Genomic DNA, 22,751 nt, shown 5'->3' with positions numbered 1-22,751 from the left:
ACTGGGCTGGAGGGAAGCTTAGAGATGCTACGTGGGAGGCGTTCGGACCATAAAACGCTCCGTCCGTGGTCACTGCCATGATCACAGCATCGCTGGGGACTGGATGTCCAGTCGTCTGCTACCCAGAGCGTAATTCTCTCTTATAAGAAAGATAATGAGTGTTTATCCCACCAGCCTCCTGTGGGGTCACCACGCGTGCGGGTTTGCGGGGGGGGGGGGCGGGTGGGTGGAGGTTTAGAGGGACATTTGCCTCTGAATCTCAGATTCGCACACCAGTGCTCCTGCCAATAGGGAAGGGATTTCACCAGAAAATCAGCACCTAATAAATTAGCACAAACCCCTGGTCCCCTGAAAGGACGTGGACACTTTTTAAGTACTTTCTGGCGAGGTGGTTTATGGGGGGGAGGGGGGGTTGGGGAAACAGCCGCTCCGGCTGGAGAACCCCAGCGGCCGGGTTTCCGGGCGTGTCCTCGCCGGTGGGCGTGTTGCCTCCTCTTCTCTCCGCAGGGACCCTGAGGCTTTGTGTCAGTTTCCAAACTGGAAATCAAAAGTAGGTCAAAGAATGAGCCATGAAATAGGTCAACTGCCACTAGTCTCAGCCGAGGAGGCGGCTCAGCTCTGGGCGGACGGCACGCTCCGACCTCGGGTTGGAGGGGGGTGACAGGAGACACACCCTGTTCCCATTGCAGGCTTGTGCGCCTCTGTCTCCAGGAGGCCCCTCCAGGACAGAGCGCGTGGCCGCCGGCCTCACAGCCCAGCGGGCAGCTTTGCGCCTGAGGCCCCAGGAAGCCCGGCACAGGCCTGGGGACCACACTCTGCTTGGGGAGAATAAGCAGCGACTTGCTGCTGTCCATGCCTCGGGGCAGAAGTGGCCAGTTTTTGGGTTTTTTTTTTAATATATTTGTATTGATGTCAGAGAGGAAGGGAGAGGGAGAGAGAGAGATAGAAACATCAATGATAAGAGAGAATCATGGATCAGCTGCCTCCTGCACGCCCCCCACTGGGGATCGAGCCAGCAACCCAGGCCTGTGCCCTGACTGGGAATCGAACCCTGACCTCCTGGTTCATGGATTGACGCTCCGCCACTGAGCCACACTGGCCGGCGGGGCAGAGTGGCCGGTTTTGAATCACAAAGCCATGCTTGTGGGTAATGCGTCTGGTAGCCCTGAGCAATGCACTTGGACGTGGAATCCGTGTTACACCACCCGCCCCTGAGGGACGCTGTGGCTCCCTCGCTCTTGGAAAGGGGCCTGGAAGGACTGGGCTGCAAGGATGCCGCCGCCTCCTGTGATGGGCTCCTCCCTCGAGGCACCCACTTCCTCCGCTTCTTCGCCTCTGCGGGCCGAGTTCCCAGGGGCACTCAAGGCTGTCTGCACTCCCCACCTCCCCGCCCGGGGAGACAGCATTTCCTGGTGGAGCAGGATTTTCGTTTCCCGAGACCAGAGCTGGTAGGGTTTCCTGGCAGCTACAGGGGGAAGGGGCTCCCTAGCGGATGGGATTATCGTTTTTTTAAAAACCATCACATTTGATTTTTCGACCGCGGATGTTCTGCGCGTCGCTCTGAGTTACTCCGACACATTCTGGTTTCAAATGTCCTGACTCACGCTCTTCTTTGCTTTTTCCAGGTTGGTCATCTCTCCGTGTAACCACCACCTCCGTCCATTGTCTGATTAACACCGCAAGGAGCAGTCTGGGCTGTTTGGAGCTTTCAAAGAGGTTCGTGCTGCGCTTATTACGTTCAAAAAGAACAGCAGAAGCAACAGACTTAGTTGAAACCCGAAGACTTTAGAAAACGGAACACTGACTCCGGTACAGATTGCTAGCTCCCTGGAAGTCTGTTCTGACAGATGCGCGCCAGTGACGGGCCTTCCCGGAAACATCACGGAGGTCCCTGGGAGGAAGATGCGGGAAAGTCACAGACACGTACCTCCTGGGACCGCAGAAACCATCCCACTTGCCCGGGGCCACCGAGGGCACGAGGTCTGGAACCTGGACCCAAGGCTGTGTAGAGAGGAGGCGTGTTAAAGATGGGGGGGGCGGGCATGGTCACACGTGGGTTCACTTATCCAGTCTGCGGGAAACTGGTCCATTCTTTCTGCTGGGCGGGGAGGCGGGGGGGCCTGTGAGAGCCAACAGCGAGCAAGTCAAGGGGCCGACCTCCAGGGGGCGCTCTGTGTAATAGGCAGACAGACTCCCACAGCGGTCACTGCAGTGCAAGGTGGTCAGCATGACGCTGGCAGGGGACACAAGGAACCCAGCAAGTGAGAAGAGGCCGCCTCCATTCGCCGCAGCCGGAGGGCAGACAGCCGAGGGGAGGCAGCTGGTGGGAGGGCAGAATCGCGTTGACGCTGGGAGACGCATAGGGAAACCAGGACGTGCTAAGCACTTGCTTTTCTCTTCTTTTAAATATGTTTTTATTGATGTCAGAGAGGAAGGGAGAGGGAGAGAGAAACGTCAGTGATGAGAGAGAATCACGGATCAGCTGCCTCCTACACGCCCCACACTGGGGATCAAGCACCCAACCCGGGCATGTGTCCTGACTGGGAATCGAACCGTGACCTCCTGGTTCCTAGGTCAATGCTCAACCACTGAGCCACCGGCTGGACATCAACACTTTCAATGCAGTGGCCCATGTGGCTGAAGGTTGGGCTGTGTATTGAGGTGAGAGAGGGATGAGGCTAGGAGCGCGGGCTGTGGCCAAATCCCAAAGAGGAGCCAGAAGTCCCAAGTGCAGAGGGACCAACCGCCAAGAGCCGAATGCCCCGGAGGAGACGGGGTCTCTAACTGAAGGCAGCGAGGCCCGGGCAGCGTTGTCCGACTTTCGTTCTTAAAGGGCCCCTGCAGGAGCCGTGGCTGGGTTGGCAGGGAAACAAGGGGCAGGACGGTCATGGGGAGGCACTGGTCCCCCAGCCCTGGGACTGGGGGGAGGGGACAGGCTCAGGGGTGAACGGATAGGACTTGCTGACTCATGAGAAGGGCATGGCGGAGGGAGAGGGAAAGGAAGGGGTCAGACGTGACTCACTGTCAGGGCACGCGTCATCGGGGAGGAATGAGACGGAGGGTCCTTGGGGTCAGACAGGCCAGCCCCTGGCTGGCTGCACCTCCTCCGGCTTCGCCTCGGCGGGCAGGTCACCCCGAGCCTTTGTTCCCGCCGCCAGGAGAGTCGTGCACAGGCCCGCATGGGGGCGATGGGCTCCTGGGGGCCCCAGGCGGGCTGGTAGCATGGGTTTAGGGGTTCTCTCTATCACAGGGCCGGGGTGGTGTGAGCGGGGCTGTGGCCTGTCCCTCGCTTCAGCCCAGGACACGGGGCAGCGCTGGGAAGGCGTGGTCAGCTTCTTTTCTTTATTTTTAAGCCCCACCCAGGGCAGGGAAAGCTGAGGAAGTCGGCGGTGAGAACAGCTCAGGAATAGCAGGGCAGGGGTGCTGGTGGCGTGTCCCCCGACGAGGGGTGCTGTGTGTCCCCCAACAGGTGTTGGCAGGTTGAAGGCAGGGGGGCTGCTGCCCGGTCAGGATGTGGTGATGATGACAAAGGCCAAATGAGTGGAAACTGCTAAAAAGTTCAACTATATCAGAGCCCAGACCAGAGCGTAGGGCAGGCCCCAGGCCCCAGGATGCTGAGCTGGCTTTTCTGCCTGACCCATCCCGGCGGCCCTGGGAGGAAGGAGCCGGCCTCAAAGGCCCCCGAAGCGGCGGTGGCCACTGACATCCAGGAAGTGGGATGAAACCAGGACATGAGGGAAAAGGCTGCCTGTGCCCCAGGCGAGCTGAGGCACACCCAGCAGCTCCCCCGCCCCCCTCCCCCAGCACCATCCAGAGTCGCTCCCCCCCCGCCGCCCCCCCCCCCCCCCCCCCCCCCCCGCCGTAGGAACCACCCAGGCCTCTGAGGAGGAGTTAGAGGCCTCAGCTGTCGGGGACCCACCACCTAGACCAGCCTCTGCTTCCCAGGGCCTCGGGCAGGCCCCTCCCCAGCTCTGAGCTCTGTGGCCGCAGTTGGCCTCTGTGATTTAGGAAAAAGCAAGACCCTGGACAAGATCCAAAGGAGCACACACCTGATTAAAGAGTGAGAATGGGGCCCCGGGGGCAAGTGAAAGGAATTGGGGGGATTTGCCTAAAGCAGTGAAGGGAACGGGGCTGTGCTCCAGCACACGAGGCCGGTGTCCGGTGATTTGCAGTTTTATTTGCAGTTTCAAGAGCACAGAATAGCCCGGCCGGCGTGGCTCAGTGGTGGAGCTTGACCTATGAACCTGGAGGTCGCAGTTAGATTCCTGGTCAGGAGACATGCCTGGATTTTGGGCTCGATGCCCAGTGTGGGGTGTGCAGGAGGCATTCTCTCTCATCATTGATGTTTCTTCTCTCTCTCTCTCTCTCTTCTTCTCTGAAATCAATGAAAATATATATTTAAAAATGGGCTCTTTTTGGGGGGGTGGGTAGTGAGCCCCTCATCACAGTAGATATGCAGAAGGACAAGTTGGATGGCCAATGGCAGGTGACACAGATGAGAATCGATGGGGGGGTGGGGGATGGGGGGGAGCCGGCCTGAGTGGCCTTTCTATCTCTTCTGACCCAGAACACCCGTGAGCCCCTCAGCCCCCCGAGATCCTTCTTTCTTAGGGTTTGGGCGGCTCCTTAAGTACTGATTCTGTGCGGGAGTGGACAGGTCAGAGCCAAGAGGGGGTGCTCTGCCCAGAGGAGCTCCCTGGGAGCAGGCTTCCGAGGAGGGGGGTGGGGAGGGCCATGGCTGCTGATGTGAGAAGAGCCAGGGGAAGAGAAGCGGACCCCATGGTACTGCAGGCTGAGAGGGCCATGAACTTCAGTCTCCCCTAGAGAAGAAGCGAGAAAGGTCTCCAAGAACCGTAATCGGGGGCCATGGCCTGTGTGTCTATCTTGCAGCAAGCGGGGCGCTGTGCCCGACAGAGGAGGCTGCCCTGTGAGCTGTGTTGGAAGGAGGCCGACCCTTTGCTGGCGCAGCCCTGGCTCGGGGAAAGCTGCCCCCACTCTTCATCCGCTTGTCCCCCAGCGGGTGGAGCTCAGCGTCACTTGGGTAAGAAAGGAGCGCCCTGTTCATTGTGAGCGCCCAGAATAGCGCACAGGAAGCGGGGCTGCGGAGGTCTGTTCCTCCCGACAGGAAGGACCACGGGCCATCCATCTGCAGCCGTGACAGCAGCCTGGCCTCTGACCCCACCACGGCCTAACAGTCCGGGGGTGAACACCGCGGCCTCCACTTCCTGTGGACAGGCAAGCAGAGCTCCCACCCCAAGGCCAGCTGCAGGAGCAGACTCGCTCTCTGCCTCGTGGCGGTGTTTGCCCCATGGAATCGTCCAGGATGGAGCGTGGGCCCAGGTGGTGAATTAGAAGCTCGAGAAATCAAGGCTCATAGCTAGGCCTCCCTGTCCGGCCTTTCTTTCCTTCCCTGCATGGGCTGTTGGTTTTATTTGGTCAAAAACAGCCAAGGACCATCTTGGGACACACGTAGCCCTTTGGAGAGAACTTTGCAACTACCAGGTTAAAAAAAAAAAAAGGACTTCTGCAGTCAAGAGCAATAGCTAAATATTAAAAAAGAAATGGGTGAAGGCCCAGCCCAGGGCAGAGCACCTGTAAGCTCCATTATGAAGACAGTGTAACCAGCCAGACTATTCAGGAGGGAGGCCGCGAGCTGCGCTCACCTGAAAGCAAGCCTGCCCCCGCTGACCTCAAAGGAAAGAGTTTCTAATTCTCCGGCCCAGGGTTTCCGAAAGGTGTGAAACCGAAGTGTCGGAACCCCCGCCCCGCGTCCTGGCTAAAACTCCTCCCTGACCTCCCAAGAAGATGCAGTGCAAATGCCAGGGGGCTTGGCTTCTTAACCCACAGACGGCCCGGGAGCCCCGGCCTCCGCTCAGAGTGCCCGCTCGGCCCTGGGAGGTCTGCGTCTCACTCGCACGGGATCCCTGCTGACCCTGCAGCTTGAAGTCGGAGCTACAGACACAGGCTGTGGGCCCACATCCGGCGTGGGTGCTGACTCGCTCTTCAGCCCGTGACCCCAGGAAAGCGACCGAGCCCTGTGCCCTGCGGTTTCCGCATCCCTTCCTTTCCTCATCCGCCCCCGGAGGCGGGGTTGTCAGTGGAATCCTGCATGGGAAGCATGTTAGCAGGATGCGTGGATTTGGTGGAGGACGCAATAAATAACGGCATAGTTAACAATCGCATTGTTATTAAACAGGTTCAGGGACCAGCTCAGACGGCTCAATAGCCGTGATGTAGTTAGTGTGTCCTTGGAAGGCAAGCGGCATTGCTCATTAGTTTGCTTTCCCGGGTCCCTAAACTCAGTGTTGCTGATGCTGCTGGAGTGAGTGGGTGAATGAAGAAAGGAGCCCACAGAGCCGGGAAGTGGCAGGATTCACCTGGGCCGCTCCAGGTGGAGTGTCCAGATGCCCTGGCCCTGCGAGGGGCACCTTGGACCAGTGCCTATGGCAGTGGTTCTCAACCTTCTGGCCCTTTAAATACAGTTCCTCATGTTGTGACCCAACCATAAAATTATTTTCGTTGCTACTTCATAACTGTCATGTTGCTACTGTTATGAATCGTAATGTAAATATCTGATATGCAGGATGGTCTTAGGCGACCCTTGTGAAAGGGTCGTTCGACTGCCAAAGGGGTCGCGACCCACAGGTTGAGAACCGCTGTCTTATGGCTTTAAAAATAATATATTTTTTAAAATATATTTTATTGATTTTTACAGAGAGGAAGGGAGAGGGATAGAGAATCAGAAAAATTGATGATGAGAGAGAACATCGATCAGCCACCTCCTGCACAGCCTCAACTAGGGATGTGCCTGCAACCAAGGTACATGCCCTTGACCGGAATCAAACCTGGGACCCTTCAGTCCACAGGCCGATGCTCTATCCACTGAGCCAAACCAGACAGGGCAATAATATATATATTTTTAAAAATATTTTTTATTGATTTCAGAGAGGAAGGGAGAGGGAGAGAAATATAGAAACATTAATGATGAGAGAGAATCATTGATCGGCTGCCTCCTGCACGCCCTCTTCTGGGGACTGAGCCTGCAACCCGGGCATGTGCTGACTGGGAATCGAACCGTGACCTCCTAGTTCATAGGTCAAGCTCAACCCCTGGACCATGCGCGCTGGGCTGTTGAGGGTTTTGCCCTGGTTCTTGGGAACACTGGGAAAATCTGGGGGTGGGAAGGAGACGGAGAACAGTTACATTCCAGGAGGAAGAGATGCTAAGAGACCGGATGTCCTCAGGTGTAGGGCTATTCAGGCCCAGCCCCTCTTCGGAGAGCCCTTTTAATGATCCAGGTGGGTTGGGGGTGGGGTAGCATTAGCTCCTTAACCCTTTTGGTTCTGAGAAGTCACAGGTAGGGGGTCAGCATAGCCCCACAAGGTGGGTGATGAGTCCTGGATATGCCCAGCTCCTTGAGTCTGAGGACCCCTTCGCTGCTGCTCCTGGGGGTCCCCAAGGCCAAGTTCCACTTGAAACGCTAAGCCAGGCTCTCAGGCGGAAGAGGAGGAGACCGCCAAGAACTGGATTGGAAGGCCAGGCCCTCCACTCACTTCCCTGGTGTTGCCCAAGCGCCCACGCTCCCGGCGAGAGTCTCGTTCCACAGGCGTGGGAGCGCGCCGCGACCTGTACTTTTAAGTCAAACCCAGATCCTTTCTCATATGCAGGGAAGTGTGAAGACAGCGCCGCCCTGCATCCTTTTCTGGGTCCAGGCCATAGACAAGAAACGTGAGTCCATTGTGCCCACGTAAAATCCACGGCCACACCTCCAAAGCCTGCTGCCCCGCGCCGCGCCGGCACCTCCAGGTTTATTTCTCAGGCCCAGACGTGCATGGGGGGCTTGGGGCCCGTCGGGGACCCCCGCCGGCTGGGGCCCGCCTCTCAGAGCCGCTACCTGAGTCCCGCGCATTCCCGGCCGCCAGCCGCGCCGGGGTGGGGAGTGCGCGGCCGAGTCATCCTTTCCAGCCGCGCTCGCTGGAAAAGCTGGACCCGCCGCCGCGTGTGCTCGCTCTTGGCAGCCGGGCGCCGGGGCCCGCGGCCACATCATCCCGGGGCGGGGATGTGCGCGCTCGGGCCACGTCTGTGCCGCCGGGCGCGCGGCGCGGGAGGCGCCCTGCCCCGGGCCGCCCCGGGGGTGGGCGAGCGCCGGCGGGGGGCGGGACCTGGCCGGGACCCCGCGCGGTCTCTAGGACCCGCGGGACGCCGCCGGCGGGCGGTGCGGGGAGACCATCATTTGTTCCGTGGGGATGGGACGGGGCTGCTGGCCGTGGCTCCGTCGCACAGGCTCGCGCTCGCTCCCTCGCGACCTCCCGGCCCCGGGCCAAGTCGGACCGCTCGCTCGGCTCCTGCAACGGTCAGCGGCTCGTGCCGGCGCCGCGCGCGCACCCGGGGAACTTTTTTAAAATCTGAAAGCCTAGACGAGCTCGCGGGCGCTGCGAGGGGTTCGGAGCTGACTCCCCCCAGAGCGAAACCCCTCGGGTCCGCCGCCCGGGCCCCGCTCGCCGCCCGCGTGGAATGGTGCGCGCTCGCCACGGGGCACTGAGAGCCGCTGCGCCGAAGGCCGGCGACCATGGCCGCGCGCCCCCCGCCCGCGCCCCCCGCGCGCGCCCTGCTGCTCGCCCTGGCCGGGGCCCTGCTGGCGCCCCGCGCCGCCCGGGGTAAGTCGCAGAGCCAGGCGGCTCCCTGCCGATCCCCGCTCTCCTCTCCGGCCCGCCGCCCGGGGTCCTCCGCGGGCTGGGGACTGGCCCGGGGCACCTCGCGCGGCCCTGGGGGGTGGGGGCGCCGGGTGGGCGGGGCTGCCCAGCAAGGAGCGCACCGGGGCGCACAGCTGAGCCCCTGGGGCTTCGGCTACGGGCACGGAGAAGACCCCCGCCCTATCCCCACCCCCACCCCGCCCCGCCACCACCAGGTGCCAGTTCCCGGGAGGAGAGGAGGAGTTGGCTGCATCCCCAGCACGTAGCCCAGACGGCTCAGCGGGGCTGCGCCCCCTCCCCTCCCTCTCGGGTGTCATTTGCCTGAGGTCTGGGTCTTGACGGTTAGTACACGTGTCGCCGGGGATGATGCTCACGGGCCATCTTACTCGGTCAGTCCCTTAGTGACGCGCCCCAACCCCAGGCTCCGGGTAGCCCCTCCACAAGGCTCCCTCCCACCCTCCTCCCCATGGACACGGGTCGGGCACCCCCTTCCCCGCAGGTGGGCCTGCTGAGCCCCAGGGCGGTCTCCGGTTTTGTTTTGTTTTTAAAAATCGACTCTTGTTTTCTGTAGTTTTCTTTTCCTCTTGCTAATTCCGGGTCGGGTCGCTCCCAGCTGCCCGCGGTGGCCAACCTTTTGCAGGATTTTCCGCCTCCTGCCGCGTGGTCGGCTCCTAGGCTGCGAGTGAGCCCTGAGGCCACAGCTCACTTGGAAGCCGAGTGTGGCGACCACAGCTGTTCGATAGACCCAGGTCCCAAGTTCTCCCCGGGAAGGGGCACCTGTGGGTCCTCCCTGGCCATGAAGAGCACTCGCCCAGCAGGTGTCTTTGTAACAGCTTCCCCCACCGCCGCTGCCGCCTCTCGGCCGCTAGAGGCGCTGTGGGTCCGCCCCTGAGTGATGGCTGTGCCCAACCCCCCCACCCCCCACTCGGCGGTTCTGGGGTTCTGTGCACAGGCGGTTCTTCCTCCACAACCGGCCTCCATCACGACCCCTTACCACCTTCTGGTACGTTTTCCTCTGCGCCCTCTGCGCCCTCCACGCCCCGCCGCCTCCGCTGTCATGCGGCAGAGCCCCAGCTGCGCTGAAACCCAGCCAGCGAGTCAGACGCTGCAGAATGAATGGCTGGGGCTGCGGGAAGCCAGGGGGAAGCCACGAGAAAGCCGGGCAGGGGCTCTGCTGGCTGTTCAGTGAAGAGCTCTGTGGCCGGCAGATGAAATCATGGGGCTCAGCAGTGTTTGGAAAGACTTTTGCGCACGTGAGCCCCTGTGAATGTTCCTTGAGAAAGGACTTTGTCAAAACGGACACAGAATCCCAGTGTGCCCGCGGGGCCTTGCACTCGGCACGCGCTCTGTGCGCGCAGACCGAGTGCACTGAGCGTGGGTGAGTGTTGAGAGGAAAACGTTCACTCAGTCAAGCTACTACTGGGAGGCGTTGGGGGGGGGGGGGCTGTTGTTATGTTGTGACTGCAGCTGGGGGGAGCTTTTTCTTAGGGGAGGGGGGACTCGGGTAGAAAGCCAGCTGGACGGGCTTCCGGTGATGACCCGGGGTCTTACTGTTTCTTTACCCGCCTTCTCCATGTCCAGTCCTAAATCAACGGGTTCTCAATCTCGAGTCTTAGCTCCAGCCGCGCCCCAAATCGTAGCATCGAGGTTGCTTAAAATCCACACGGACAGGGAACATTTCTCCGTGTTGGCAAGAAAAAGGGAGGCATCACCGTGTGCCAAAGGCAGAGTCTGTCCTGGGGTTTGTCCCCCGGGGCCCCAGAGCCTTTGCCTGCTTGTGCCCTTCAGCGGCTGTCAGCCCCAACAGGTCCAAACAGAGCCCTGGACCCCAAACCCCCTGCTTCTGAATTCCTTCCTGCCCCAGGGTTCCCAGCCCAGAATAACACCCCCTTGCCTTCTCCAGGTGCCACACGGGAACGCCCAGAAAGGCATCCCTAGTCGTCCCTTTCTCTCCATCAGCCACCAACCTCCAAGACACATTCCGTCTTCTTTCTCTCTTTTCTGCAGAAGCCTCTGACCCCCAGCATGGCAGCCCCTCCCTGGTCTGCTGCCTTCCCCGCCTGTCCCTGCACAGTGTGCTGCTCCCATCACCACAGCCAAAGTCCCCATCCTCAGCCATGAGCTGGACCATGCAGGCTCCCTGTTTAAAACTCTCCTGGGGCTTTCCGTGGCTTCCTGTTTAAAACTCTCCAGTGGCTTTCCGTGGCTTCCTGTTTAAAACTCTCCAGTGGCTTTCCGTGGCTTCCTGTTTAAAACTCTCCTGGGGCTTTCCGTGGCTTCCTGTTTAACTCTCCAGTGCCTTTCCGCGGCTTTCTTTTGGGGAAAGAAAACCCAAACCTATGGATGCCCTAATCTCTGTCTTTCTCTCTGGCCTCTTCCTTCCCATTCCTGCTCCCTCTGCCCAGCCACACTCACTTCGCTTCCTTCCACCTTTCCAAGACGGCATTGCCATCATTTTCAAAAGCAATAGTCAATGTTTGCACGACAAGGATGCAAATACTGCTCACAGGGAGCCGCCCAGCGTTCTGTGATTCCGTTTCATCCCTTCGGCAACTTTTCGTTTTTCCTGGAGTTAACAATTGCTTTGGTTTTTAGATGTTTTGCGTTGTTTCTCATGTACTCATCTCTGTTTTTATACTCTCAGGAGGAACTGTCATATTCCTTTCAACGTTATCAAACGTGTCAGATCATCTATCCGTTGTTTGTTTTTTTCTTGATGTTCTCTCCTGGAGCTCTCTGAGCCTTTCCCATGCAGTGTGGCTGTTGTCTCTACCCTTCTTTCCAGGACGCTGGAAGCTCCTCCCGCACCCTTCCTGGCTTGTGTCAGCTGTTCCGTGAGCACCATGACTCTCTCTTTCTTAGTTTATTCCTGGTTTCTGCGGGTCACATTTTCTAGTAACTTCCCAAAGAAGGCTATGTGGGAGGGAATTTTGTTGTTGTTGTTTTTTAGAATTTGTTAGAATGTGTGCTTCACCTGCAAATAACAGAAAAGCTGACTACCGCAATGGCTTGGTTTTCTTTTTCTTTACCTTTACCTAACCCGCAGCTGGGAAGTGAGCGGCGAAGCGGTCAGTGGCACTGTGAGGGACCCTGGCTCTTACGGTTGTGTCCAGCTGCCAGGCTTCCATGTTGACCTTTGCCCTTATGCTCACTGCCTCTTGGTCTCACCATGGCTGCTGTGGCGCTTGGCATTGTGTCTGCATTCCAGGAAGCAAGAGGGCAGGAGAGGCAAAAGCAGAGCCAGCCAAATGTATTTTACCAGGAAAACATGGATCTGTCTAGAAACGTCTGCAACGGATTATCTCTTGGCCACCCTGGGACACAGGGCCACTGCCAGCTGCCTGGGAAGACAGAAAAGTAAATATTTTTAGCTGTTGCAACTAAAACCGGGCCCTGTGAGGAGGGGAGAAGGTTAGACTGCGTGTCTACACACAAATATGTTATATATTTTACCCTTGATTGCTAGTTTGTTTAGGTATAAAATTCCAAGGCGAAGTCATCGTTCCTCAGTACTTTATAAGACGTTCCTGCGTCTCTGTGCCCTTTGCTGCCCGAGACCCTATGGCCCTCTGAAGGCCTTCTTAGTACATATGGCCTGTTTTGCTTTCTGGAAACGTCTGTCATCTTTTTATCCTGGTTGTGTGCATTTCCTAATGACCTGCTTTGGCTCAGTTCTTGTGAGGAGCGGTGCTGGAAGCTCTGTAGCCGTTTCCGTTAGAAACTCCTGCTGCAGAGCCCTCCATGCGTGATTGTGCGATTTCTCCAGTGCTCTCTCCTGCACGTGCATTTTCCGAAGCTGCTGCGAGCGGCACGTCCCGGCCTCCCGGACGCATCCTCTCCTTTTCCTCCCTGTGTTTTGTCCCTTTGTATTGGGGTCCTCCTTTCTGGGACAGGTTAATGTCAGCATCCAGCCCTGCCGGTCAAGTTCCTTATGTCTGCGACCGGACGCTTCATCTCCGAGGGGTTTCTTGTTCTAGGAATGTTCTGTTTTTTAGTGTTCTGCTCGGTTTTTGGTGGTGGATACAAGACTTCTATGAACTCTCGAGTGTATTTTTATTTTTCAAACATTTTTCTGCCCGGTTCCTCCTCACAGCAGTGGCTCTTCCATTTGTGTGGACTCTGAGTCTCTTCAGTGCCTCCTTCCCGGCGGTGTGTGTTTAGTGATGAGACAACATCTTCAGCTCCCACCGCTCCTCCCGGCCCCACGTGTGGCTGGCCCGGCGGCGGCCTCGGCATTTTCTCGGGCTCCTCAGCTTCCCCAGAGACCAGCCCTGAGCCTCCAGTGAGGACTCAGAGGCCGGCTCCGGGGTCTGGGAGCTGAGCACGGCCACAGGGGCAGCATGGACATCTCCCCTTTAAGTGGGCTTTGCTTTTTTTAAAATTTAATTTTTCTATTAAATTCTTTTGTTTTCCATTTGGCCGCAGATGACCCCTCCCTCCCTGTCAGCTGCCTGGGGTCCTGAGTGCCGAGCTTGTCTGCCTCGGTGTCTCTGGAAAACCCACCTCCTGTCTGTGGGTGGCGGGGCCGTGGCCTCGCTGTGCTGGCTTCGCAGGGACTCAGGGCTCCATCCCCCCGGGACGTGGCTGGGCCCAGCTGCTCGGCCGTCGGAGGAGCCGCGCCTCCTGCTCTAGGGCCTCTCCATTCTGCGCGCCCACCTCACCTTGAAGCGTCCCGCCTCCAGGTCTCGGCCCCCAGGTCTCTCCTCGGCTCCCCCTCCCCCTCCATCTTCCAGAGCTTAGCTGCTTTCTCTTACCTGCTATCGTCTCATTCTTCATTCTGTGTTATTATTATTATTATTTACTATGGGCAAAATGCTTCTCTAAACATTTTAGTATGGTTTTTTATTGATTTTAGAAAGAGAGGACAGGAGAGGGATAGAAACATTGATGAGAGAGAAACATCCATCGGCTGCCGCCTGCACACCCCCTATTGGGGATCGAGCTCCCAACCAGGGCCTGTGTCCTGACCAGGAATCAAACCGGTGACCTCTTGCTTCATGGGTCAGCGTCCAACCCCTGAGCCACACGGACCGGGCGATGATGATGATGATGATGATATGATGGTGATGATGGTGATGATTGTGATGATGGTGATGATGGTGATGATGATATGATGGTGATGATGGTGATAATGGTGATGATATGATGGTGATGATGGTGATGATGATGATGGTGATGGTTATGATGATGGTGGTGATGGTGATGGTGATGGTGATGATGATATGATGGTGATGATGATGGTGATGGTGATGATGGTGATGGTGATGGTGATGATGATATGATGGTGATGATGATGGTGATAATGGTGATGATGGTGATGATGGTGATGATGGTGATGATGATGATGGTGATGATGGTGATGATGGTGATGGTGATGATGGTGATGATGGTGATGGTGATGATGGTGATGATGGTGATGATGGTGATGACGACGATGATGGCACCTGCGGTGGGCCTGCTGCCTCTGGAAGTCAGTCATGCTCTAGCACCGCTCTCCACACACACATCTTCTTTCCCTCCCTGGTCGTTCGGCTCTTTTCATTCCTTCCTTGTGGAAACAAAAATTACATCCATTTTTAATGTTTTGAAACTTTCTTTTAAAGTTGTATAAATACTCAAAGTCATCATACACCTAATTAGATAGACGCCGCAGCTGTGGGAGCTGAAGATGTTGTCAGGGATGTAGCTCCAGCATCGAGAAGCGAAGCACATCCGTCCTGGCGGACATGCCGCTGTAACGAACCCATCACAGTTGCAGGAGAATTCATTTATTTGTGGATCGGAGTGTGTTCCTCTTTAAGCGGAGCTGTCCCTGCAGCCTCTGTAACTGACAGACAGGTGTAAGGGGCATGTGCAGAGGTTGCCTTTGTGCCGAATGGCCATCCCATGGCCCCTGGCTGTGCGCCCGCCAGGAGCCACGTGAACCGCGGAGTGTGCGATCCTAACCATCAGCTCCCTGGGACTGAGAGACTGACATGGACATCCTCTATCCCAGTGGTTCTCAACCTTCCTAATGCCGCGACCCTTTAATGCAGTTCCTCATGTTGTGGTGACCCCCAACCATAAAATTATTTTTGTTGCTACTTCATAACTGTAATTTTGCTACTGTTACGAATTGTAATGTTAATATCTGATATGCAGGATATATTTTCATTGTTACAAATTGAACATAATTAAAGCATAATGATTAATCACAAAAACAATATGTAATTATATATGTGTTTTCCGATGGTCTTAGGTGACCCCTGTAAAAGGGTCGTTCAACCCCCAAAGGAGTCGAGACCCACAGGTTGAGAACCGCTGCTCTAGATAGAATGTTTTAGGAAATTGTTTCTGCTCATTTTTAGTAGTTGTTTCTTTACAGGTGTTTCTTTTAATATTTTATTAAACCTAAAGTTTTTAGCCCGGCCGGCGTGGCTCAGTGGTTGAGCGTCAACCTATTAACAGGTTGAGCGTCAACCTATTAACCAGGAGGTCACGGTTCAAATCCTGGTCAGGGCACATGCCCGGGTTGCGGGCTCTATTCCCTGTGTGGGGAGTGCAGGAGGCAGCCGATCCGTGATTCTCTCATCACTGATGTTCCTCTCTCTCTCCCTCTCCCTTCCTCTCTGAAATAAAACAAACAAACAAACAAACAGAAACCACTGCAGTTTTCCTACCAGCCCAGGTCACTGACATGGCGTTCGCTGGGAGCTTGGGGCAGGGCTGTCCTGAGACCTTTGCAGCAGGGTCTCCTCCCGCCCTCCTGAAAGAACCCAGCCCGTGGCCCTGCCACAGCCCTCCCCGTCCCGCCCCCGAGGAGGGGACAGGCCTCAGGGGTGAGTACCTTCTCCTGGCCAAGGCTGGACCCTCTCTAGACCCCCCGAGGGCGGGTCCCAGGTCCCAGCCTCACCCTGACCAGCCCTCTGTGACCAGTGCCCCACTTGCGGAGTCAGCACGTCTGGAACCACGAGAGTGTGAGTTTGTTTGGTGTTAAACTGAGTGGTAACGCAGCTCTAGCAAACTATCCGCCGGTGGAAATGTTTGCGCGGAACCCCACGCTCTCCGACAGGCTCCCACTCATCCTGCCTCCCCGAGCCTGACTCCCACCCAACCTCCCAGGCCTCCCACCAGCACTCGGGATGGAGAGAGGAACTTTCTTTACCCGTCAGCATCTGTGTCACCCCCAGGCCACGGCGAGAGCTTGCTTCCAGGCAGCTGCGGAAACAGTGCAGTCCTGGGGGTAGCTGGGGACCCCCGTCTGTCCACCTGCTTCTGGAAGCTCTGGCCTCCCGGTCAGGTCAGGGGACCCGCCCAGACCTGTGGACAGACCTGCCACTCTTCCCGGCGGGCAAGGCAGGCTCCGCCTGCAGCTGGGCCAGGAGAGCGAGCCCTGGGCTCGTGTTGAGCTCTATTTGTCATTAAAGTGGGAGAGGACGTATGTTTCCCATGAGATCAGAGGTCACGTGACTCTGAGTAGCTTCTGAGAGCCTGGTTTTGCTTTTTTTTTTAAAGATGTTTTCAGAGGGGAAGGGAGAGGGAGAGAGAGAGAGAGAGAGAAACATCCATAGTAAGAGAGGATCATGGATTGGCTGCCTCTTGCACATCCCCACTGGGGATCGAGCCTGCAACCCGGGCCTATGCCCTGACCGGGAATTGAACTGTGACCTCCTGGTTCATGGGTCAATGCTCAACCACTGAGCCATGCCAGCCAGGCAAACTCACAGTATTTTAAAAGTACGTTTTTTCAGCCTGTGCCCTATTTATTTTTAGAACACATTTCTCTATCGGTGGTTTACCATCAACCCACTGTAGAAAGAGCGTGACAATGAAGCCCAGAGCCCAACGTTGAGAAGTGGGTTATGAAAGGAAACGGGAAGTGAGTGTTGCTGAAGGGTGTTCATATGAATAAAAGCCGGGTGGCCTAATTAGGTACGATTCTGGGATATGGACTAGTGAGGCCCACAAATTAGCATGCCATTCTCTTCCTGTTTACATCCAACGGGACAACTTGGGGTTAGGGGTGCTGACCCCCCCACCCGCTCCCTGCACGCATTCAAAAGTCCGCTTATAACTGTGACTCCCCCCAAATCTAACTGCTAAGAATAGCCTACTCTTGACTGGAAGCTTACCAATAACATAAGTAGTCGATTAGCACATATTTTGTGTATAATATGTATTTAAGACTGTATTCTTACAATGCTAGCTGGAGAAAAGAAAACAGTATTAAAATCATAAGGGAAAATACATTCATAGTGTTTGTTGAAAAAAATCTGCCTATAAGTGGACCCGAGTTATTCAAACCCGTGTTGTGGTGTTCAAGGATCAAATCTGTGTGTGTGTGTGTGTGTGTGTGTGTGAGAGAGAGAGAGAGAGAGAATAGTACTGGGTTTGATTTCCTAATATTTTATGGAGGATTATGTCTAAGTTGGTAAGATATATTGGTTTGTAATATTCTTCTTGTTATATCCTCATCAGAGTTACTGAGGCCTCAGAATTAGAAGGGTTACCTCCCTCCTGTAGTTCGTGAAAGAGTTAGAGTAAGATGGTTATTATTTCTCTCTTAAGTGTCTGGTAGAGTTCATCAGTGTGGCCATGTGGACTGGAGAGGGGTGTACACGTGTGCATGTGTGTGTGTTGGGGGGAAGAGGTTAATCATGAATTCAGTGTCTTTATCAAACACAAGGCCATACAGGTACATTTCATTCTTGTGCCAGCTTTGGTCATGTGTGTCTTTCAAAGAACGTGCCCATGTCATCTGAGTTAACGAGTTTGTTGCATAATTTTTTTCACATTTTCTTATCATTTTAATGCCTGTGTCCTCTATAATGATCACCCTCGCCTTAATTCCTGGAATCGGTGAATCATGCTTTCCCTCACTTTTCCTTGCATCTGGCTAGGAATGGAGCATGATATCAATGTTGCAGACAACGTGGGTCTCAGATTTCCTCCTTTCCCTTCTCTCGCCTTCAGAGTTCCTGTCCCTCCACTGCGTCTTCGATTTGCCCCTCTTATAGCTTCTTCTGGCAGATCCTTAGGTTACTGATTTAGAACCTCTTTCCATTCCTGCTTAACCATCTGGAAATATAACAACCCTCATCCACACCCTTAACTGCATATTACACAGTCTATAGGCTGTGTCGTCCTTATATTTCAGTTCAAAACATTTCAAAACTTTTCTTGTAATGATTTTCTCTGACTCGGGTTTTAGAATCCATGGCCTACCTCCCACATAGCTGAGGGTTTCTAAAGGCACCTTTTTGTTCTCGAAGCACAGATTCTAGGATTTTCATCTTCACGTCTGTTGAGATGGGTCTCATACCCCAGCTGATCACCTGTCGGTGGCTGTCGACGGGCCGCTGGAAGGAATGCGTCTCCTGCCGTTGGTAGCTGGGTCCCCTCCACCGACGGCATAGCTGTCTGACGGTGCGAGCACCTCTTCCATAGACTTACCGATGCTTTGGTTACGATTTCTGCCAATGACTAGGATACCAGTAGATGGCCTTGAATTTGAGGGGCCCAAGTGTCTGTTTCTCCTTTTATTTCTATCATTTTCTTCATGAATTTTGAAACTCTTATTAGGCTTATACACATCTAGGATTGTCCTGTCCACCCTTTGTCGTGATCACATTTCCTCTTTCCCTGAAGTAGTAGTTCTTCTCTCTGTGTCTGCTTTGACTGATGCTGATATAGCCATGTCCGCTTTCTTATGCGCAGCGCAGGAACATATAGGCACAGAGTATCTTTTTCCATTCTTCTTCTTATTATTATTTTTACTTTCAATCTATGTATTGATGTTTGAAGTGCATGTCTTGTCAACAGTAACCAGCTGACCTTGCATTTTAATCCACTCTGAGGGCCTCTGCCTTCAAAACAGAACATTTAATCCAATTACATCTAATCTAATTACTCCCACGGGGGAGTCGAGTTCATTATCTTGCTGTTTCTTTTATATCGGCCCCGTGCATTTTTGCTTCTTTTTTCTTCCCTTCCTGTTTCCCTTCTGATGGGGTGGTTTCAGCATTCCGTTCCTGAGGCTCCGTTTCTTAATTCGATCAGGGTCCTTTTCAGTGGCTGCCGGGGGATTAGACTGCAGATCTTGAACTTGTCGCCGCTCTCCTGGGAGTCGGAGGAAGGAGCCCGGTCCTGCTGGGAGCCCAGCCCGGCTCAGTGCGGTCAGCGTGGCGCTGTGTCCACCAGATCCACAGTTTGGCTTTTCTTACGTCGAAGTCCTGGATCCACCTGGCAGTTATTCTGCGAGCGAGTGAGAACTAGGAACCGCTTTCTTTACAGACGGCTCCCCCGTTGTGGGCACTATTTCATTGCAGTTGACCTGAATGCGACCTTGGTCAGATCCTAACTCGGCGGACATATTTGGTCTGATGGCCTTTTCATTTGCTCCTATGGGCTGCCTCTCCGGACGCCAGCACCGCGTGCTTACCGACTGCCGCTGGCCGTTCTCACATCCAGTGGGTCCAGGGCGCTCACACAATCTTCACACTCTCCCTGTGCCCTCTCGCTATTTCCCGTGTGAACTTCAGAACCTGGGAGAAAGCTCCGTGAGTGTGGCCAGGGCTCCCTGAGGTCGCAGGCACGCTCCGAAAGGAGTCAGCCCCTCTGAGTCAGCCCTGGCTGCGCTCCGCCTCCCGGAAGCTGCGTCCTCCATGCTCCTCCGCCTGCTTTTCGGGGGTCCCTGCGTCGCCCGCCAGTGGCATTATGGTTGTCAGTCATCGTCACGTCACCTCCGCCAGGTTTCTAGGCGAAGACCTTTTAATTCACATAACAAATTTACTGTTGGGGTTTTTGGCATCTACTAAGCAACACCTCTCTTCACCTCTTAAATTCAGAGCTAATTGATTACACGGGAGATGTGGCCGAGTGTGCTTGCGGGGTGACCCACACGTGAGACCATCAGTCTTGCTGGATCGTATGGGATCTTGCCTCAGGGTCCCTGCCCTTGACGCCTGGCAGAGGGAGGCCAGGAGGAAGGCACTGTCCGCAGACAGGCCCAAGGGGAGAAGGAGGGCCCAGAGGAAACTGAGCCACATGTCCGGTCCCTCCTCCCGACGTCTTCTATCTTGTCCATCACTGTGCCCTCCCAGGGGAGGTGGGTGGGAGGGGAGGCCAGGGACCAGCTCCTGCCCCCAGAAAAAAGGGGTGGAGGAGTTGAGAGAAGGAGACCCTCTTTCAATAGTTCCTATTGCAGTTGAGTTTTTCTTCCTTATGTTTATCAACACTTTGTGACGCTTTTTTGAATTGTCAGTTCCCATCCTTGGGTCACTTTGTAATTGAGGCATTTGTCTTCTAGTGATTTGTGAAGAGCTATTTGTATATTATGGCACCAATCTGTGGTGAGCCATCATGTTGGATGAACAGCAGTGTTATTCGGTTCTTACCCACATCTTTAGGTGTTCTTTTCCTAGTTATTTTTCTTTTCTTGTCGTTATAAATGGGATCCAATTTTATTTCAGTAATATTATTTTCTTGTAGTGATTTATTTACATACATTCTGGGACCTGCCTGCTTATAAAAAGTATCTTGCTGTTTTGAGTAGATGTGCGGTTGATTTTCTTGGGTTCCCCGGGCAATTAATCACGTCACCGCCACGTGATTTCTCTTTCCTAACATTGACTTCTCCGCATTCCCTGCCATTGCTTCCTCGCAGCCTCTCGAGCACAAAGAACCGTTTGGAAACTGGGCAAGGAGCAGGCATCCCTTTGCTGTGAAGGCCCCGGAGCCTCACCACTGACTAGGATATCGACTGCGGGTTGAAGGCGCAAGTTCGTTATTTTAAGGACGAATCTGTTGCTAGTTTTGATGTAGGAATTTTTTTTAATCCGCCCTGGATATGGAATTTCATTAACTGTCTTTGAGGCACTAACTAGCGCGCCATGTCTTTCCTGTTTCTCTCTCTCTCTGCACCCTTTGACCTCCTGGCGTAATTGTTCGCTGCTATTGATATAATTAGTCAGTGATGGATTTATTGCCCGGCATGAAAGCATCTTTCCGTTGTCGGGACCCGGCCAGCTCTTTCACGTTATGTCCCATTATTTAATGTGCTGCTGAATTTCATTTCCTGTGTTCTCATTAGGCGTTTTCACATCTTTAGGAAGAGGGTAACATGGTCTCCCATCAGCTGTTTACTGACACAACAAGCCTGCTTGATCAATTAGGCCTAGAGTCAACGGCTCTAGACAGTAAAACATTTCTTTAGTTCCCGAGTCTGCGAGGCAGGGACTCACGTCCGGAAGTTCTGGCCTCAGCGAGGCTGCCCGCTATGTCTGAGCGTCCACGGGCTGTTGGTGAGTGGCTGGGTCTGCCCCGAGTGTTTCCCCATCCCTCCAGCAGGCCTCGCCCGGAACATCGTCCTTTGGTCCTGGACAAATCACCACACAGGGACGTGCCCCCAGCAAGAGCAACCTTTGTGCCTTGATTTTAGGGTGCGGTCAGGGACTGCTGTTCAAACGCCAGGCTGTCTGAGACCGTGGGTCTACCAGATGGCCTGCATCGGAATCACCCACGGGAGCTTGTCTGGAATTCAGATTCATACCTCACGTGGCCCCCCACCCCGAATCAGGATCTCATCTCTGCCCGGGGAGCAGAGAGCTGCTGATCCATCAAGCTCCTCACATAATGCAGCACAGCGCGGCGTCGGCCCGCGGGGGTCTAGGCAGGCCATGCTCCACCAGCGTCCCAGTTCCGTGGTGAGGACATCATGACGTCATGATCTGTGCATATCCCCTGTGCTGCTATTTACTTCATTAGCACTTTTTCTTTATTTATTTTAAAATGTCCTTTAAGTCACATACACACTTATTTAGAGAGGAAATCGGGTCCGGGCGGCATGGCTCAGTGTTGACCATCCACCTGCGAACCAGGAGGCCACGGTTCGATTCCAGGTCAGGGCACAGGCCCGGGTTGCGGGCTTGATCCCCAGTGTGTGGCATGCAGGAGGCCTGTGAGGACGTCCCTGCTCCAGAGACCCGCGCCCTCAAGGGTGGTCGGCCAGTGGCTGGGAGGCAGTAGGCGTGTGGTACCAAACAGACTTGGTCCTCATTAAAGACTTGTTAGGGACTGAGAGGGAATACCCGTTCCCCCCTTGACCTCATGTTACGCCATAGAGCATCTCCCGTCCAGCCAGCTGGGGGTCCGACCCTGGGAAGGGCGCTGGGGGTGCTGGGTCCTGGGAGATGGAGGGTGGAGGCTGGGTTCCTTCAGTAAAGATCCCATACCCACTCAGTGACCTTTGACCTAAAGTCAAGGGAGGGGCCAAGTCACAGGGACAGAAGGGAGGGCGCAGAGGCCTCCACTGACCTGTGGGTGCTTTTCATGGTCCACTCCTTGGGGTGAGTCCCAAGGTCCCTGGACCCCGGGTGCTGGATCAGAGGTGGAGGGTATGGAGATGTCACCTGGAGCCTCGGGCTCAGGCCTCTCGCTGGAGGAGAGGATTCTGGGAGGTCAGTGCACAGGTGGACGCTGTGTTAGTCAGGAGGTTGGCCCTTTCTCCTGTGACCCTCGACCCGCACCGTCAACCAGGGAGCATTTCTGTGCCTGTCACTCGACAGCTTCCAGACCTTGTTCCCTCTGTCATGCTCATCGGCACCTTCGCTGAGCGTGTGGAGGGCCCAGGTGCCGAGCTGTGCGGGGCTCAGAGTGACGCAGCCCCTCTCCCAGGACGCCAGCTCCAGGTGGCCAGCTCCCAGGAGGAGCCACAGCGCAGAGAGGGCCTCCGAGAACCTTCTGCAGCTCTCCAGGGGGGATAGGGCCACCTGTCCATCAAACTGGACACCCCATTGATTGGGGCGGGGCCAGCAGAGGGCAGAGCTGGAAGTCTGAAGCAGTAGGGACATGGTGACGGGGTGCAGGGCCGGGCGCTGGTGGCCTGGCACCGTCTTTGTGCTGAGAAGGTGGGGCCTGGGCCTCAGGCGCCTCTCACACAGCCCAACCTCCCGAAAGTTGGGTCAGTGCCTGCCTCCCAAGCCCAGCTTCCTCTAACTTAAGCCAGTGGTGTGGGTGCGCCACAGGGAGGGTGGGGAGAGGGGGCCCAGGCAGACGAGTGTGGCAGGAAAGGGTGGCAGG

General features: G+C 55.5%; 1 protein-coding gene across 1 annotated transcript in view; it reads left to right on the top strand.

Annotated features, from left to right (window-relative positions):
* Positions 1–8,569: 8,569 nt before the first annotated feature.
* ADAM12 (ADAM metallopeptidase domain 12) overlaps positions 8,570–22,751 on the top strand; it is a 148,363-nt gene continuing 134,181 nt past the window's right edge. Inside the window, exon 1 of the mRNA XM_070433231.1 lies at positions 8,570–8,657. Coding sequence (XP_070289332.1) covers positions 8,570–8,657 — 88 coding nt within the window. The remainder of the gene's footprint in view (positions 8,658–22,751) is intronic.

Source organism: Myotis yumanensis, unplaced genomic scaffold (genome assembly GCF_028538775.1).
Source record: "Myotis yumanensis isolate MYYU_CA2020_CCGP unplaced genomic scaffold, mMyoYum1.0.hap1 SCAF_13, whole genome shotgun sequence".
Classification (NCBI taxonomy): domain Eukaryota; kingdom Metazoa; phylum Chordata; class Mammalia; order Chiroptera; family Vespertilionidae; genus Myotis; species Myotis yumanensis.
This window is presented reverse-complemented; position numbering and strand designations above follow the sequence as displayed.